This window comes from Gorilla gorilla, chromosome 3 (genome assembly GCF_029281585.2).
Source record: "Gorilla gorilla gorilla isolate KB3781 chromosome 3, NHGRI_mGorGor1-v2.1_pri, whole genome shotgun sequence".
NCBI classification, from domain to species: Eukaryota; Metazoa; Chordata; class Mammalia; order Primates; family Hominidae; genus Gorilla; species Gorilla gorilla.
This window is the reverse complement of record NC_073227.2, coordinates 190043249-190061575: the sequence shown is the minus strand read 5'-3', so window position 1 is coordinate 190061575 and position 18327 is coordinate 190043249. Positions and strand designations below refer to the sequence as shown.

The 18327-nt window shown below is 40.5% G+C and overlaps 1 protein-coding gene across 1 annotated transcript in view; it reads left to right on the top strand.

The window, feature by feature from the left end:
* The window catches only part of SH3RF1 (SH3 domain containing ring finger 1), a 176507-nt gene extending 160084 nt beyond the window's left edge, over positions 1-16423 (top strand). The window contains exons 11-12 of the mRNA XM_004040605.4: positions 3422-3780; positions 14000-16423. Coding sequence (XP_004040653.1) covers positions 3422-3780; positions 14000-14168 — 528 coding nt within the window. The 3' untranslated portion in view covers positions 14169-16423. The remainder of the gene's footprint in view (positions 1-3421; positions 3781-13999) is intronic.
* The last annotated feature ends 1904 nt before the right edge of the window (positions 16424-18327 follow it).

Sequence of the window (18327 nt, the reverse complement as noted above, 5' to 3'; positions counted from 1 at the left end):
GCTTATTTTAAGAGATAAGGTCTTATCATGTTGCCCAAGCTAGCCTTGAACTCCTGGACTCAAGCAATCCTTCCACCTCAGCCTCCCAAGTACCTGGGACTACAGGTTCACACCACAGCACCTGGCTTATTATTCTTGATTTTCTTAAGCAGAGGTCCTATCTGGTTTTTAAATATTCATTTTATTTTCTGAACATTTTTCTTGAAGTCTCTACTGATCATTTTCTTTCTTTCTTCTTTTATTTTATTATTATTTTTTTAAACGAGGTCTCACTCTGTCACCCAGTCTGGAGTGCAGTGGTGCAATCATACCTCACTGCAGCCCGAACTCCTGGTCTTAAGTGATCCTCCCATCTAGGACTAAAGGCATGAGCCACCATACCTAGGTAATTTTTTTTTTGGTAGAGATGGGGTCTTGCTATGTTGCCCAGGCTGCTCTCAAACTCCTGGGCTCAAGCAATCCTGCTGCCTTGGCCTCCCAAAGTGCTGGGATTACAGGTGTAAGCCACTGTGCCCGGCCTCTAACGTTCATTTTCTTTGTTCAAATGATTTTTCTTCCTCCTCCCAGGTGTGTGTTTTGTTTTTTTTTTTGTATTGTTTTGTTTTGTTTTGCTACAGGGTATCCCTCTATCATCCAGGCTGGAGTGCAGTGGCATGGTCATAGCTCTCTGCAACTTCAACCTCCGGGCTCAAGCAACCCTCTGTCCCACCTCAGGCTCCGGAGTAGATGGGACCACAGGCATGCACCACCACACCTGGCTAGTTTTTTTATTTTTATTTTTGTAAAGACAGGGTTTCCCTATGTTGCCCAGGCTGGTCTTGAACTCCTGGGCTCAAGTGATCCTCCTGCCTCAGCCTCCCAAAGTGTTAGAATTACAGATGTGAGCCACTGTGCCCAGCCTGAATGTAGTCTTTATTAATTCATTTAGTTTTCATTTCTGCTGTTGGTTTTTGGAAAAATAATGGTGCTCATAGATGCTAAGTGTCTGAGTTTGCAAAATGATCTCTCTCAAGTGGAACATTGTTCTGCTAACATAGAAAAAATCAGAATATGCCATTGAAAGCATGGTTCCTTGGAACTAGGACAGCATCTTTTCTGTATTACCACCTCCCACCCCTTACCCCTTGTGCCCTGCCATGATTCCTAATCCTCTGCCTTCTGTTCTGTGGGTAGTCAGCATCAGTTGATGATGATAAGACATCCCTTAGAAGTCATTAAAGCAAGCTGTATTTAATATGTTTAATCATTTTAGATGAATTAAGTCATCTTTCTTCTTAATCACTTTAGAGGCTGTTCCCTGAGTGCCGTTGAGTTATCTGATATTTTACTGAGTGCTCAGAACTGAGCTTTTAAGAAACGGCTCTAGCCGTGGCTTGCTGAGATTGTAATTTATCAATGGACTTGATGTTCTCACTGGACTTTTGGGGGTCTAGTGGACTAGTGTGTGCTTTCTTACATCATGGCAAGAATAGCTGGAAGTTGCAGCTGACTGCTACCTTAGAAGTGGTAGCTGCTGGACGTTATTCTTTTGCATGTCATCTCTTGGCCTTCCAGACCTCAGGCTGTCTACAATAAGTACAGAGCAGCATTGGCAGGTGTTTAGTCAGACCACTTCGTTGACTATAGGCTTTATTGAAAGGCTCATTGAAAGGCTTTATTGCGTCTGGATCTGGGGAATCCAACATATCCTTTATTTCCTTAGGCCTGGCACTAGCTATATTTTTCCTTCCTTCCACTGGTTTCATCCTCTTCCAGTATTTTCTCAGCCTCTAAGCTTTAGTAGGTGTAGGGCCCTGCACTAGGCACTGGGTGAGATAGAGAGGTATATACAGCACTGCCACTGCACTTATGCAGGCAGTCCAAGTTTGTGAGGACATTCATTAGAATGCATATAATAGCCCCACGGAAAATGTGGCATAGAATGAGTGAAGCGAAAGCGCATAAGATCAGCTGAGGACAGGCTATAAAGAGAAATGCAAAAGGATCTTCCTCTACCCGGGAGAGTTGCAGGGTGGCGGGGATCAGCTGGCTCTGCTCATCTATAGCCCAGGTCAAGCAAGTACAGAAGTGACCTTAGCACCCACTCCCACCCTCTCTTCCCATTTCTAGCCCATGGGTTCACATGTCCTTGAGCAGCGTTAGGTAACTGGGGACTATGGTGCACTGTCCCTGGGATGCTTCCTCATAGTCTGATAAATGTTGCTTTTGTCTCCTTTTTTCTGCCATACTGTCTCTAATGGAACAATGTTGTTAGGGATTTAGATTCATTTTCCCAAGGAGTTTTTACTGAGCCTAAGCTATTATTCCCAAGAAAAATTCCTCAGCAGGTCCCTTATAATTTCTGTTTTCCTGTTAGTAGGCCTTAATAATTCCAATTTGCCTACAGAATTTTCTAAAGAAATAGTTCTCTATGAAGTGTTTCATTTTCAAGCAGTGCTTCCATTCAGAGAACTTAATGATATAGTTGACATCTTGGTAAAACAATTTAAAAGGATCATGTTAAGCTTGGTCATCAGAAAGAACATTCATGCTTAAGGTTTCGGAATGAAGGAGCACTCTCTTGACATCTGATTTTCCTAGCAGACCAAAGAGAGAAAGTATCAAGAGAGAAAAATTCAAGAGATGGCTTCTGTGGAATTGAGATAGTTGAAAAAACAAACAAACAAACAAAAACACGCTTATTTGTCTATTTGCTTGCAAAAAGAGAAATCAACTTGTTTATAAATATACTGAAGCTTTCCTTAAAATGGATGTCTAATCAAGGAGGTACTTGCAAGGGAGATGTGGTTTGACTTCTGTTTTATTGGCTTGTTACATTTAATCAAGGTGGCGACATGTGAGAAGTGGTTTAGCTCTTAACTCTGATCGCTGCCTGTAAATGATAAGGCTCACGTCCATGCCTTTGGAATAAAGTGCTGTCAGGTTTACATTTAATTCTGCATATAGTCAACTCTCTTACAGTAATTAGAGATAGGATAGGCAGAAGTTCAGGAAATTAAATCCATAATCTGAAATTTCCATTTTATCCTAAAATATCTACTAATGCTTTTACCAAACCTGGGATGTGAGTTGGGTGAGTTTTATTGTCTTACATCTTTTTTATCGGTTTATCCTACTTCAACGGAATGTCCAAAACCAAACAAAAAAATATATAGCAGAAAGGGAGAAGGAGGAGAAGCAAAAGGTCAGGTTAGCACCACACAAAACTTGGTGGCCAGATTATGAATAACCAGTTATCAACAGAAATAATGTAAAAAGATCAAACCGAACATTGAAACCATAAGGCCCCATATACCTACTATGGACCCACAAAAATTAAAATTAAAAATTAAAAAGTAGTAATGAACTATAGGGCCCTTTAGATTACACCAGCAATAGTACTGTCATTCTCCAACTAAGGCTCATTATTTTTTTTTTCCAGAAAGAAAAAAAGGGTTTGTTGAAGTTGCTTTCTGGCGCCTCCACTAAACGGAAGCCCCGCGTGTCTCCTCCAGCATCGCCCACCCTAGAAGTGGAGCTGGGCAGTGCAGAGCTTCCTCTCCAGGGAGCGGTGGGGCCCGAACTGCCACCAGGAGGTGGCCACGGCAGGGCAGGCTCCTGCCCTGTGGACGGGGATGGACCGGTCACGACTGCAGTGGCAGGAGCAGCCCTGGCCCAGGATGCTTTTCATAGGAAGGCAAGTTCCCTGGACTCCGCAGTCCCCATCGCTCCACCTCCTCGCCAGGCCTGTTCCTCCCTGGGTCCTGTCTTGAATGAGTCTAGACCTGTTGTTTGTGAAAGGTAAGTTCAACTTCGTTCCAGGAAAAAACTAAAAAATGAACAACAGGCTTTAGGCTGGAACATTATTGTGATATTTAAGATGTTTTGCCACATCTTCCTAAATGTTTTGAAACTGAGCTTATGAAAATAAGCACTGAATTTCTTTTCCCACTTGACATGACATACTCTGTTTTCCTTTTTCCTTCCGTGTTTCTTAATGGGTTGGTCCCCAGCCTTCCTTTTCCTGTATTTTCTCTACTCTGCCACGCCTGAATTGTGTCCAGGTAAAAACTGTCAATCACTGGGAAATTGTTCATGGATTTACTTCTTTCTTATTTCTATTCCGTTGCCACTAATTGCTGTCTTTTTTTTTTTAATTTTTTGCCTTTTTTATTAAAAGTTTACATCGTTTCCTGCTAGTTGTGAAGCAACTAGAGCAGGTATGTCCAATCTTTTGGCTTCCCTGGGCCACACTGAAGGAAGAATTGTCTTGGGCCACACTTAAAATATACTCATATGGCCAGGCACAGTGGCTCATGCCTGTAATCCCAGCAACATGGTAAAACCCTGTCTCTACTAAAATACAAAGAAATAGACATGGTGGCGAGTCCCTGTAATCCCAGCTACTTGGGAGGCTGAGGCAGGAGAATCGCTTGAACCCAGGAGGCAGAGGTTGCAGTGAGTGGAGATCATGCCGCTGCACTCCAGCCTGGGTGACAGAGCAGGACTCCATCTCAAAATAATAATAATAATAATAAATATATATATATACACACACACACATATATACTGTTAAAAAATATTTTACATTACATATATACACATTAACATTAATTATAGCTGATGAGCTAAAAAAAATCGCAAAAAAAATTCACAATATTTTAAGAAAGTTTATGAATTTTGTGTTGCACTGCATGGCCACGGGTTGGACAAGCTTGAATTAGAGAATTCTGTCAGCTAAGAGAACTCTCTTCTTTTTTTGAGACAGGGTCTTGCTCTGCTGTGCAGGCTTCAGTGCAGTGGTGCAATCACAGCTCACTGAAGCCTCAACATCCTGGGCTCAAGTGATCCTCCCACCTCAGCTTCCTGAGTGGCTGGGACCGCAAGCCTGTGCCACCATTCCCAGCTAATTTTTTTGTAAAGACGGGGTCTCCCATGTTGCCCAGGCTAGTCTTGAACTCCTGAACTCAAGCCATTCTCCTGCCCCAGCCTCCCAAAGTGCTGGGATTACAGGCGTGAGCCACGATGTCTAGCGAAGAACTCTCTTCTTCTTCCTGAGGCAGAAGGATATGGCTAAGTTCTCAGTCTCAGTTCTGACTCTCCTCCTGACCAAGTGACTTGATTCAGTTACACTCAGAGTAATAAGCCCTGTTTTAGTGATTCCAGCCTTGAATAATTATTACAAAAGGGAGCAGTTCTGTTTGATACCCCACTGGGGTTCTAGGAATGTGTTAGGAAAGAAAATATATTATTTAATGAGACAAATAGCTACTAGGATTATTTAAACTCAACAATGAAGCACTATTCATTACATAGGAAAGCATCATGAAGTATACTCAAAATAGTGGACTCTTTTTATATCTCATATAAATATATAGTATTTGTCTTAAGTGTCATCTGTTTTATTGTTTCTGTAAGCTTCATTTCCTCTGTGCCTGCATTTCATAAATAAAGCAAATTTCTGCTTTGTGGAGATATTGCTTTTTTTGGTAGCATTTTCTATGTTGCCGACTTGAAATCTTACTATAAAGTATTATGTTTTTAAATGCCTTAAATTCACTTTACCTCTGTATTTCAGATGAAGCCATAGGTATATTTGTATCCACCAAAACCTGAGGCCTGCATTCATATTTTTGGCACACGTTTTAACTTAAAAATAAACTAGGAAAAATGGAAAAGAATAAATTTCAAACCTACTTACATTAAGTACAAAGCTCACTATTTATGATTTTTTTTTTTTTTGAGATGGGAGTCTCACTCTGTTGCCCAGGCTGGAGTGCAGTGGTGCAATCTCGGCTCACTGCAACCTCCACTTCCCGGGTTCAAGTGATTCTCCTGCCTCTGCTTTCTGAGGAGCTGGGATTGCAGGCGCACACCACGCCCGGCTAATTTTTTTGTATTTTCAGTAGAGACGGGGTTTTGCCATGTTGGCCAGGCTGGTCTCGAACTCCTGAGCTCAGGCAATTCACCTGCCTCGGCCTCTCAAAGTGCTGGGATTACAGGCATGAGCCATGGAGCCCAGCCACAATTTATGATATTTATTTTTATAGTACTGTACAATAATTTTCTATAGTTCTAATCCCCATAAACCCAGTTTTAAAATGAGCCGTTACCCTAAAAAAGTGTTCTCTCCCTACAAATGAAATCATTTTATCTTTCCTCTCATCTGTTGTGCTCTTAGTAAAGCTTTGAAAGTTTGTCCAGAATTCACTGAATCTCTTATTCTAAGAGTCAGCCTTTTTCCTGCTGTATTGGTCTGCTTTCCAGGGATAGCACCTTCTGTCCCTGGAGTTGGTCCAGTTACTTGTTTGCTTTCTCTTGGTCACAAAGCCTCCCTCCCTCCCTCCAGGCATTGATCTGCAGTTTTTCCTTCAAGCCCTGAGGGCATCTCTCCTGTGTTCCCCCTCATTTGTGGTATTTGTGTGACTCTTTTGAGTGATGGTTCACTTTGCCCAGACTCTCCCTAGGCACTGGCATGGGCACTGCAGCCTCCCTCCCCCAGTGCATTCCTTTTCAGTTGCCAGATGTCCTCAGTCTCTGCGGCTTCTGCATTCCGGTCCCTTCCTCTTAGAGGGGCTCCTTTCTAACAGCAGGCTCCTGCTGTTCAGTTCATCTGAAAAGAAGGAATTGCTAGCGCAGACAGGTGATGGCGTTTCAGGGAGCGGGGGATGCACATCAGATAGGGAACACGGAGAATGTAATGACAGGACAGATGGGCCGGGCATGCTGGAATTCTTTGATAGGTTTTTTTGTATAACATTTAAATTTTTACAAGTGGGAAAGGGGTCTTTGGAGAAGATTTCTACCCAAGTTTATATTTTTATAATCCATATGTTCAATGGAATATTAAATATAATAGCCAATCTGACTAACTTTCCACAGCCTTTGCTTTCATACAGTGATGGTGATAGTATTTATTTACCTTGGATTCTTAGATCTGTCTCACAGTAAAAATAACAGGAAAAATGTGCGGTAACATATAGGAAAATGTTATATTATTCACTGGGAATGAAATTTTTTGATTAATTAAAAGCCACCAAGTATAGAATTTAGGGATTACTTGTGTTCATATTTTAAACATTTCAACACAATAAAAAGTGCTCAATGCTGAAAATGAAGGAAAGATTAACTTCTATATCAGTATGATTGAGAAAACATTTCAGAATCTAGGAATAATCCTTGATTTACAATACAAGCATCAACAACTCTTGCCCTGGCAAAATGCAGAAGGAGCCCAGGGTTCTTTTGGTAAAAATTCTACTGACTGGTAGAATTTCACAGAAGTATTTTTCAATTTATATTATTGGGACACTATGAGGTAGGATTCACCTACAGATTATAATGAGAACAAGCATAAAATTTCCTCTCAAACCATGACCCTATCTCATACATCTAAAGTAAAAGAATGTGCCAGGCATGGTGGCTCATGCCTGTAATCCCAGCACTTTGGGAGGCCAAGGTGGGTGGATCACAAGGTCAGGAGTTCAAGACCAGCCTGACCAAGATGGTGAAACCCCATCTCTACTAAAAATACAAAAAAAGAAAAAATAGCCAGGCGCGGTGGCGGGCACCTGTAATCCCAGCTACTCAGGAGGCTGAGGCAGAGAAATGCTTGAACCCAGGAGGTGGAGGTTGCAGTGAGCCACGGTCGCACCACTGCACTCCATCCAGCCTGGGTGACAGAGTGAGACTCCATCTCAAAAAAAAAAAAAAAAAAAAAAGAATGTGACGGGGGCAGCCGGTGCTGTCAATGGAAAGAAGCAACCATGTGGTATAAAGACTTAAGCAATCTCATAGTAAGAAAGGATGAACCTTGAAGTGTGTTGACAGGTCTTGGTGTCAGCAGAGAGAATTCTCTTAGGAACAAAAGGATTCTTCTGTGTTTGTTAGAGAGACTGGAGAAAACAAGCAAGAAATAGTGCTATATCCTGGAGGCGGAAAATGTATAATTGATGACAGCAGAAACAATAGAACAAATATTTTAGGCTCTGTTTTAGAGGGATTGAGAAAAAATAATTAGGAAATTGCAAAGAGAAAGTGGAAAGAAAATATTTCGGAAGGGATGGCAAATAAAAGAAAGTATATGACAGGTTTTTCTTCCAAAGGAAAAAAATATATATATAAAGAGTTCAGGGAGACACAGCAAGTCATCTTTATCTGTGTGTATTTTTAAATGTAGGAATTAAACTGAGAACCACATACCTATAAGCTCATCTCCTAAATTGGGGGAAAAAAAAAACACCTATGTATGATCTTTGATCAGGGATTAAGCTAGAACACTTGGAAACATACAAATTGGATAGAGATAGATTTACAGAAAGGCAGCTGGGCTTAACCAGCATGATTAATTTCTTTGAATCAGTGACAATGAACCCACTGGGTGAAGAAATGGACGTAATTTACTTGGACTTGGAGCAAGCTACAAAGGGAACTAGTATGGTTATGCCAGTGAAATACTTAATTGAATATTAGATTGCTGTGGCAACTGGTAGAAAGCAGTAAGTGGTTACTCACCCAGGTCAGAGTGATGAACTGAGTGCCTCCCAGAGCAACATGGGAGCCAATTTGGGCTATACCAGGGGCGATTAGAAATGAAAATGTATGAACTACAGAGAACACCAGAGAGGCTAGAAAAATAAAGGAAACAGGAAATGTATACTAATAAAAGATTGTAAATGCCCATTCAGATGGAAGTTAAAATACCATAGCATTGGAAGTTTGTGGAGCTTCTTTATATTGCAAGACTCTGTTTCTTGAATTCTACCTTGGCAGTTATCACCAAAAGTTGAGTTAAGGTCACACAGCCACCAAGAGGCAGAGGCCATTCAGGGACCGGTCTGTGAGCCACTCTGGTCACCCCATAATGCCTCCACAGCGCTTTGTTCAAAGGGAACAAGGGGTGCTTTCCAACCGAGGTGCCAGTCAGCTTTATACCTTTTTCCTTTCTTTTTTTTTTTTTTGCCTTTTTTTTAAACAAAAAATTTTATTCATTCATATATCTTATTTTTTAAATTGTGGTAAAGTATACATGAAAATTTACTATTTTTTCAAGTGTACAATTCAATGGCATTGAGTACATTCATGTTATCATACAACCATTCACTGCTATCCGTTTCTAGAACTTTTTCTCATCCTAAACTGAATCTGTACTCGTTAAGCACTAACTCTTCATTCCCCCTCCTCCAGGCCCTGCAACCACCCTTCTACTTTCTCTCCCCGTAAGTGACTTCTGGGCATCTCATAAGTGGAATCATGCAATAGTCTTCCTTCTGTGTGCATGCAGCTTATTTCACTTAGCATAACATTTGCAAGGTTCATCCCTGTTGTAGCACGTGTCAGAATTTCATTCCTTTTTAAGGAGCTTTGTACATTTTAAAAAACAGTTTTTCTATACAACTAGGCTTTTTCTTTTTGCCACTTGACATGCTTATTAAGAATTAAAGGTACTATGCTAAGTACTATGAGGCATATAAAGTGAATTTAGCATCATCTCACCCTTCAAGCAGCTTATGGTTTGGTAGAATAAATGAGACGGACACAGATGGTAATAATACAATGTAGACTGTGCTAAGTGCTGTAAGACATATACATGGAGGCCTCTGCGATTTAGTCAAGCATGAAATTGCCTCCAGCCATGGGGCTGGAGATTTCACGGGGGAGAACTGGAGCCAGGCTTTGAGAGAGTGATAGGGTATGGGTGGGAGAGATAGTGTCAAAGGAGACTCCCACTGGAAGGAACTGCATGAGCCAAGGTGTGGCGTGGGGGAAGTAAAGGCCCTGAATAGGGCACATGTTCAGGCTTAGGGGAGTGTTTGGGACTTTTGTGGTGATAGTAGTAGCTACAGCTGTGTAAAAAGAGATTAGGGCCTGATCACCAAGGGCTTCGCATACCAGGCTGAGGATTAACCTTGTTCACAGGCATTGTAAAGCTGTTAATGATTTTTTGGCAGTGGGTAGCTGCAAATAGAGTTGCCACTTAAGAATATTAGTATGTGAGCTCTGCATAGACTGGGTTGGGGACAGGAAGAGACTTGAAGCAAGAAAGGTAGATATTTGACCAGGTGGATGCCGGGCCCACCCCATGTCTTACACCTGTAATCCCAGCATTTTGGGAGGCCAAGGTGGGTGGATCACCAGGTCAGGAGTTAGAGACCAGCCTGGCCAATATATTGAAACTCTGTCTCTATTAAAAATACAAAAATTAGTCGGGCATGGTGGCACACACCTGTAATCCCAGCTACTCAGGAGGCTGAGGCAGGAAAATCGCTTGAACCCAGGAGGCGGAGGTTGTGGTGAGCCGAGATCGTGCCATTGCACTCTAGCCTGGGTGACAAGAGCGAAACTCAGTCTTAAAAAAAAAGATATTTGACCAGGTGGAAGGTAATGAAGTCATCAACCAGGATAGTGACAGTGACAATGAAGAGGAGTGGATGGGATGCAGATTTTGAAGGTAGATCAGCAGGTCCCATGTAGGTCATGGGAGAGTATTCATTGACCCCTGAGGTTCAGAACTTCCCCAAACCCCTGTTCATATAAAGAAAAGCATAATCCGAGTGAGGCAGAGGGTGGAGCAGCAGATGTAAAGGGCCTCTGCAGCTGTGCCTTACATCTGTTTGTTGGTCTGTAAATGTTCTACTTGGCGAAGCCTTTCAATGCCTGAAATAGTTGGCCAGTTATGCCCAGTATTTGGCCTTACAAATCTGTGTTAGAAAACTGTGCAAACCACCTCACAAGGCTCAAGATCAGGACCTGAGCTGGAAGATTTCTGAGTCTATTACTCCTGCACCTGGTAGTCTTCATACGATCAAGACTGTGTCACAGTTTCCATTATGCACGTAGTTTCTCATTCCACCCGCCCCCCCAGAGGTTTATAAAACTTAGCAATGAAAATTTGCTCCCACTGGGAACTTGGCAGGAAGAGTATGTTCTTAGCCCCGCAGCAGTTCTAGTTCGAAATTTTTTTTGACAAAATTGGTTTAGTGCATTTTATAAAATGCATATATTAATCTAATTCACTTCAAGTTTTTCAATAACCATTTTTATTCCATTTCACCTTTAAGGCAGCTCACAGAGAACAAGTAGGGAATATATCTCATGAGAAATCTACTCTGAATATGTTTTGAGTCACTTGTACATTTTTTCCCAGAATTATAAAGCTTTGCCTTAAATGTTTAACTTGCCCCACATGGCAACTACATCATTGCTTTTTCATGGATTTTTAGCATGTTGACATTAGACTTGAGAAATGTCATCTGGATCCTTCTTTCAGATAAATTCATGATGAAATTATTTGTCTTGCTTTTAAAGGTGTCAGAGAGCTGGGCATAGCCGCTTATGTCTATAATCCCAGCACTTTCTGGGGCTGAGGCTGGAAGATTGCTTGAGCCGAGGAGTTCAAGACCAGCCTGGGCAATATAGTGAGATGCCATCCCTACAAAAAGTAAAAAGATTAACCAGGTTTGGTGGCACACACCTGTAGTCCCAGCCAGAAGGCTGAGGTAGGAAGATCAGTTAAGCCTGGGAGTTCAAGGCTACAGTGAGCTGTGATTGCATCACTGCACACCAGCCTGGGCAACAAAGTAAGACCGTCTCAAAATAAAGTAAAGATGTCAAAGAAGGGATTCCAAAACCTTAACTGTGTTGATCTAAAGTTTGACAAATCTCATTTTCAGGAAATGTTTAGGTTGTGGCCTGAGTTCGTTTCCTAGTTAGAGATGTCCAGCCACTGACTGACCCATTCTTCACCTCCTTGAAGTGCCAGGCCTCTGCCTACTCTTGTCTAAGCCATATGATCATAATGGGAGCTAATATTTTCAGGTTGAACTCTTTGTCAGACACCATACGAAGAGCATCATACTTGTTTAACTCATTACAGTCCTATTCTACAGATGAGGAAACAGATTGAGAGCTGAGATAACTGGCCCAAAGTTAAGCTGCTCTAACTGACCTTAAAGACTGTGTCAATCCTTAGGCCAGTGTTTCTCCCACCGTGTCATGCTTCCTTCCTCATTCCATGCTTGATCAAACCCTAGCCTTGTGGTCTATGAATATTCATGTTTGAATTAGCTGAACCTTTCTCAGATATGATAAGCCAACTTCTGTGCTGTGCTTTTGCTTCAGATCTTGGGTAGTAATTTGGTCCCTGTGCCAAAGGAGCTCAGGTTGTTCAAGCAGCCACTTACCTTTTGCAGAGATGTGTTTTTTTTAGTGTAATAGTCTGGGACTCTTGCTGTGGTCTTTCTTTAATGGATTTTGGTTTATATGGAATGGGAATTGGTGAAAGGGGCAGGCTGTAATGGGTTTCAGAAGTTTGAGGACAGTTGTATAGAATTTGTTCTGCCTATCATTTTGAAGCCATAACATTTTTCACTTTCAGTCAGGAGTGGGTCCCATGAGGCTATAAACTCATTTTCTGACTTTGAGAACCAAATGAAAGTAGAAACCCAAAATCAACTTTATGACTGACTACTCATTACTTAGCATCAAACAGTGAAAGATGTATTTATTAGATATCTGTTGCCATGTAACCAGTTACACCCAAAAGTCAGTGGCTTAAAACAATAATAAGCATGTATTATTTCACACTTTCTGTGGGTCACATAATTATGGAACAGCTCATCTGGGTGGTTCTGGCTTAGAGTATTTCTTGAGATTGTAGTCAAGACATCAGCCTGAGCTGATGCTCAACTGGGGCTGGAGGATCCACTTCTAAGGTGGCTTATTCACATCACTTTTTCTGGTTAGTTTAGGCTTTTGGAAAGAGGCCTCAGTGCCTTACCATGTGTTTCCTCTCCATAGAGATGTTGAGTGTCCTCACAACATGGCAGCCAATTTTCCTGAGTGACCGATCCAAGAGAAAGTAAAGTGGAAGCCATAATGCCTTTTATGATCTAGCCTCAGAAATCACCCACTGTCATTTCTGCAACATTTTATTGGCCACACAGGTCATCCTGTGCATCATAGGAGGAGACTACACCAGAGTGTGAATACTAGCAAGCAGGGATTACTAGGGCCATCTTGGAGGTTGGCTACCATACACCACCATTCTTTTCCCCCCTTTTGTTGAGAAAAGGAGTAATGCAAATAATGCTGGAAAAATAGAGAAAGATAAAAGGATATAGAGTGTAAAACAAGTCACCTCCCTCTCGTTTCCTACAAGCTGTAATTCTGCACAGGAAAGCTAAGGAGCATGGAGGCAGGGGCATAGATAATATTAAACCAACTAGGCTTCTGCCATTTTTAAGCGATAATGACACCTTTCCCACTAACTCCAAATTCTGAGCCAAGGAGAAACAGACCCAAATGTCAGAATAATAGAGATGAGAATGTCAACCTCATTACTGGTAATGTTGGATTGAATTTGTGGCCACAGCCCTCCCCTCCACGTCTGGACCTTGGGACTACCTTCCCAAGGGATAATCTGGGTATGTGGGGCAGATTACCTTCCTCAGAATTGCTGCCTTGCCCATGTCAAACACCAGTGTAAGGGACACAGGGACACAGAGACAGACTTCCAGACTCACCTTCCTGACCTCTGTGTGCTTACAACATAGAGGTGGAGCAGAGCCTCCTTAGCCTGTGGGCAGGCGGTTCAGAGAGGACTGAACTCCCCCTGCTCAGCTACTTCTCCCAGTCTCACCAATCAAATAAATTCACTCCTGTTTCCTTGGAGAAGAGGGAGGGATAGAAATGATACCCCTCCCGGGAAATGAAATGAAACTCTCCTTTATGGCCAAGATACAAACACTGATAGGGAACAAGGATGGCTGTCCTTGTTAAGGTCACTCAGATGAACCAGTCTGGGCCATCAGTAGTGGGTTGACACACATATCCAAATCCGGTCTTTGTTAGTACTAAGTCTCTACTAAACAGAAAATAGCAGCATTTTGAGTTGTTTTACAATCATAAATGAATTAATGTTATTTCCTATTTATGTTGAAGGTTCGTGCAGACTAACAGTAAACCATTTTTTAAAATCACTGCTTTGAATCTCCTTAACCAAAATCTCTTTCTTTTCTAGGCACAGGGTGGTGGTTTCCTATCCTCCTCAGAGTGAGGCAGAACTTGAACTTAAAGAAGGAGATATTGTGTTTGTTCATAAAAAACGAGAGGATGGCTGGTTCAAAGGCACATTACAACGTAATGGGAAAACTGGCCTTTTCCCAGGAAGCTTTGTGGAAAACATATGAGGAGACTGACACTGAAGAAGCTTAAAATCACTTCACACAACAAAGTAGCACAAAGCAGTTTAACAGAAAGAGCACATTTGTGGACTTCCAGGTGGTCAGGAGATGGGCAAAGGATTGGTATGTGACTCCGATGCCCCAGCACAGTTACCCCAGCGAGCAGAGTGAAGAAGATGTTTGTGTGGGTTTTGTTAGTCTGGATTCGGATGTATAAGGTGTGCCTTGTACTGTCTGATTTACTACACAGAGAAACCTTTTTTTTTTTAAGATATATGACTAAAATGGACAATTGTTTACAAGGCTTAACTAATTTATTTGCTTTTTTAAACTTGAACTTTTCGTATAATAGATACATTCTTTGGATTATGATTTTAAGAAATTATTAATTTATGAAATGATAGGTAAGGAGAAGCTGGATTATCTCCTGTTGAGAGCAAGAGATTCATTTTGACATAGAGTGAATGCATTTTCCCCTCTCCTCCTCCCTGCTACCATTATATTTTGGGGTTATGTTTTGCTTCTTTAAGATAGAAGTCCCAGTTCTCTAATTTGGTTTTCTTCTTTGGGAAACCAAACATACAAATGAATCCGTATCAATTAGGGCCTGGGGTAGAGAGACAGAAACTTGAGAGAAGAGAAGTTAGTGATTCCCTCTCTTTCTAGTTTGGTAGGAATCACCCTGAAGACCTAGTCCTCAATTTAATTGTGTGGGTTTTTAATTTTCCTAGAATGAAGTGACTGAAACAATGAGAAAGAATACAGCACAACCCTTGAACAAAATGTATTTAGAAATATATTTAGTTTTATAGCAGAAGCAGCTCAATTGTTTGGTTGGAAAGTAGGGGAAATTGGAAGTTGTAGTCACTGTCTGAGAATGGCTATGAAGCGTCATTTCACATTTTACCCCAACTGACCTGCATGCCCAGGACACAAGTAAAACATTTGTGAGATAGTGGTGGTAAGTGATGCACTCGTGTTAAGTCAAAGGCTATAAGAAACACTGTGAAAAGTTCATATTCATCCATTGTGATTCTTTCCCCACGTCTTGCATGTATTACTGGATTCCCACAGTAATATAGACTGTGCATGGTGTGTATATTTCATTGCGATTTCCTGTTAAGATGAGTTTGTACTCAGAATTGACCAATTCAGGAGGTGTAAAAACAAACAGTGTTCTCTTCTCTACCCCAAAGCCACTACTGACCAAGGTCTCTTCAGTGCACTCGCTCCCTCTCTGGCTAAGGCATGCATTAGCCACTACACAAGTCATTAGTGAAAATGGTCTTTTATGTCCTCCCAGCAGACAGACATCAAGGATGAGTTAACCAGGAGACTACTCCTGTGACTGTGGAGCTCTGGAAGGCTTGGTGGGAGTGAATTTGCCCACACCTTACAATTGTGGCGGGATCCAGAAGAGCCTGTCTTTTTATATCCATTCTTTGATGTCATTGGCCTCTCCCACCGATTTCATTACGGTGCCACGCAGTCATGGATCTGGGTAGTCCGGAAAACAAAAGGAGGAAGACAGCCTGGTAATGAATAAGATCCTTACCACAGTTTTCTCATGGGAAATACATAATAAACCCTTTCATCTTTTTTTTTTCCTTTAAGAATTAAAACTGGGAAATAGAAACATGAACTGAAAAGTCTTGCAATGACAAGAGGTTTCATGGTCTTAAAAAGATACGTTATGTGGTTGAAGATGAAATCATTCCTAAATTAACCTTTTTTTAAAAAAAACAATGTATATTATGTTCCTGTGTGTTGAATTTTTAAAAAAAAATACTTTACTTGGATATTCATGTAATATATAAAGGTTTGGTGAAATGAACTTTAGTTAGGAAAAAGCTGGCATCAGCTTTCATCTGTGTAAGTTGACACCAATGTGTCATAATATTCTTTATTTTGGGAAATTAGTGTATTTTATAAAAATTTTAAAAAGAAAAAAGACTACTACAGGTTAAGATAATTTTTTTACCTGTCTTTTCTCCATATTTTAAGCTATGTGATTGAAGTACCTCTGTTCATAGTTTCCTGGTATAAAGTTGGTTAAAATTTCATCTGTTAATAGATCATTAGGTAATATAATGTATGGGTTTTCTATTGGTTTTTTGGAGACAGTAGAGGGAGATTTTGTAACAAGGGCTTGTTACACAGTGATATGGTAATGATAAAATTGCAATTTATCACTCCTTTTCATGTTAATAATTTGAGGACTGGATAAAAGGTTTCAAGATTAAAATTTGATGTTCAACCTTTGTATGTCCCTTGTGTCAGTCCTTAAAATTTTGCTTTTTAAAAAAACAAAACAAAAAACCCGGGACACATTTGACCTAATTTGTACCTCACAAAAATTCTTTGCATACATCTCAAGTGGAAGATGTCTACAGGAATCAATTTGGTGATTATGACACGTTTTACCTCTGCAACTAACAAACCTTGTTTATTTCTCCAAGAAGCTTAAAAAGAGTTTGTGGAGTCACACAAGGTCATGTATGGCACTTGTGTTCCCCTCTTCCGGTTACTAAAATAATCTGATGAGTGCTAGAAGTTGTCTTAGCCATAGAAGGAAAAGCAGACCTATCAACCAATGGTATGATAACCCGTTAGTCTCAGCATGGCTTGGGGACAAAATCTTTAGATTCACCATGGTTTTAATTTCCCATGAAATGAAAGGGCCATGTAAGTCATGTTAAAAACTATTTTCTTATTAACTTTTGGCTACTGTCAAATGACTTATCAGAATTGAAAATCAGGAATTCTAGGTTGTATTGTAGCTTTTCCAAAAACTATCTCTGTAGCCACCTGGGCAAGTTGATTATTACTTAGTTTCCTCCTTTTGGTGTCCCATCTACCCCACTGGGTGAGGATGAGGAGCAAAGGAGATAATCTCATTGTTTTTGAAAAGTGCTATTTTAATGTGTGGCATTAAGTTTATCTCTGGTTTCAAATATTTCATCTCACTCTCTTGGAGTATATGATATAATGCTTTTCAGGGTCTAACTGGTTTTAGAAGGAACAAATTAAGGTGATGTTTCCAACTGCTATGCATTTAACTTTCTGTTCCTATAATAGAACATATTTGCATACCTCCAGAAGAACATTCAATTCTCTGAATATTTCAATCCAGAGCTATAAACAACATTAGAATTCAGCTTTGGAAATTGTGTTTAATAGATGTTTGACTAAGTTTAATAGATGTTTGACTAACAACTCTTTGTGTGTATTCATCAAATTTTTAAAAATGTGTTTTGAATCAAACTATGTCATTATCAATGTCACATCCTATTTAAATTACTTTTTTTCCAGGAAAAATAATTAGCAGCCTACCAAAATCAATAAGATATTTATAAGAGATTAGTCATGTCCAGGCAAAGGGGTGTAGCCCTCGCTAACTCCCTGTGGCTGCAGGCTGTAATGGGGTATGCTGGGGAACTTTGCCCTGTCCATTAGTATCACCAGAGGCAGAAAGGAGCTATTAGAGTGAGTAGTCACCTGCCAATGTGAACAGTGACAGTTTTAAAATACCTTCTCTCAGGTTTACAGATGAACATCCCTTGGATTCCTTTTGTGTTTCCTACTAATAAATTTCTGATTTGGCTACTTTTCCATTTCAGAAACACCACCTGCATCTCACTCAGTGCAAATTCTTACTGTACTATGGCCATCCAGGCTCTGTAACCATGCTGCAGGCACCTGCGAGTGGCATTAATCTTTGAGTCCCATTCAATACTATTATAGAGTCAGACTACTCTAATAAGTCTCCAAAGATAATGGAATTATCCCAGCCAGTAACCAGTGAGCCAGCTGCCACTTCTATTGCCTACACCTTAGATACGAAATTTGGTTCCAAGAGGTCTCTGACCTTGGGGTTGAATCTTTCAAGCTCTGAATCCTTGTGAAAGTACTAGAAGAAACCATGATAGACTTTGGCATGAGAGGGCATTCCTAAATATGATTCAAAATTTAGAAACTGTAAAAAGAAAACCTTGATAAATTGTACAAAAAATCAAAATCGTTACATGACAAAATACCATAATCAAAGTCAAAAGAATAAACAATGAAATAAATCATTTGTAAGTCCTGTAGCAGGCAAAGAGATAATTTCCTTTACATATAAAAAAAACTTCTACAAATAAGAAAAAAAACCCAAAGTAACACT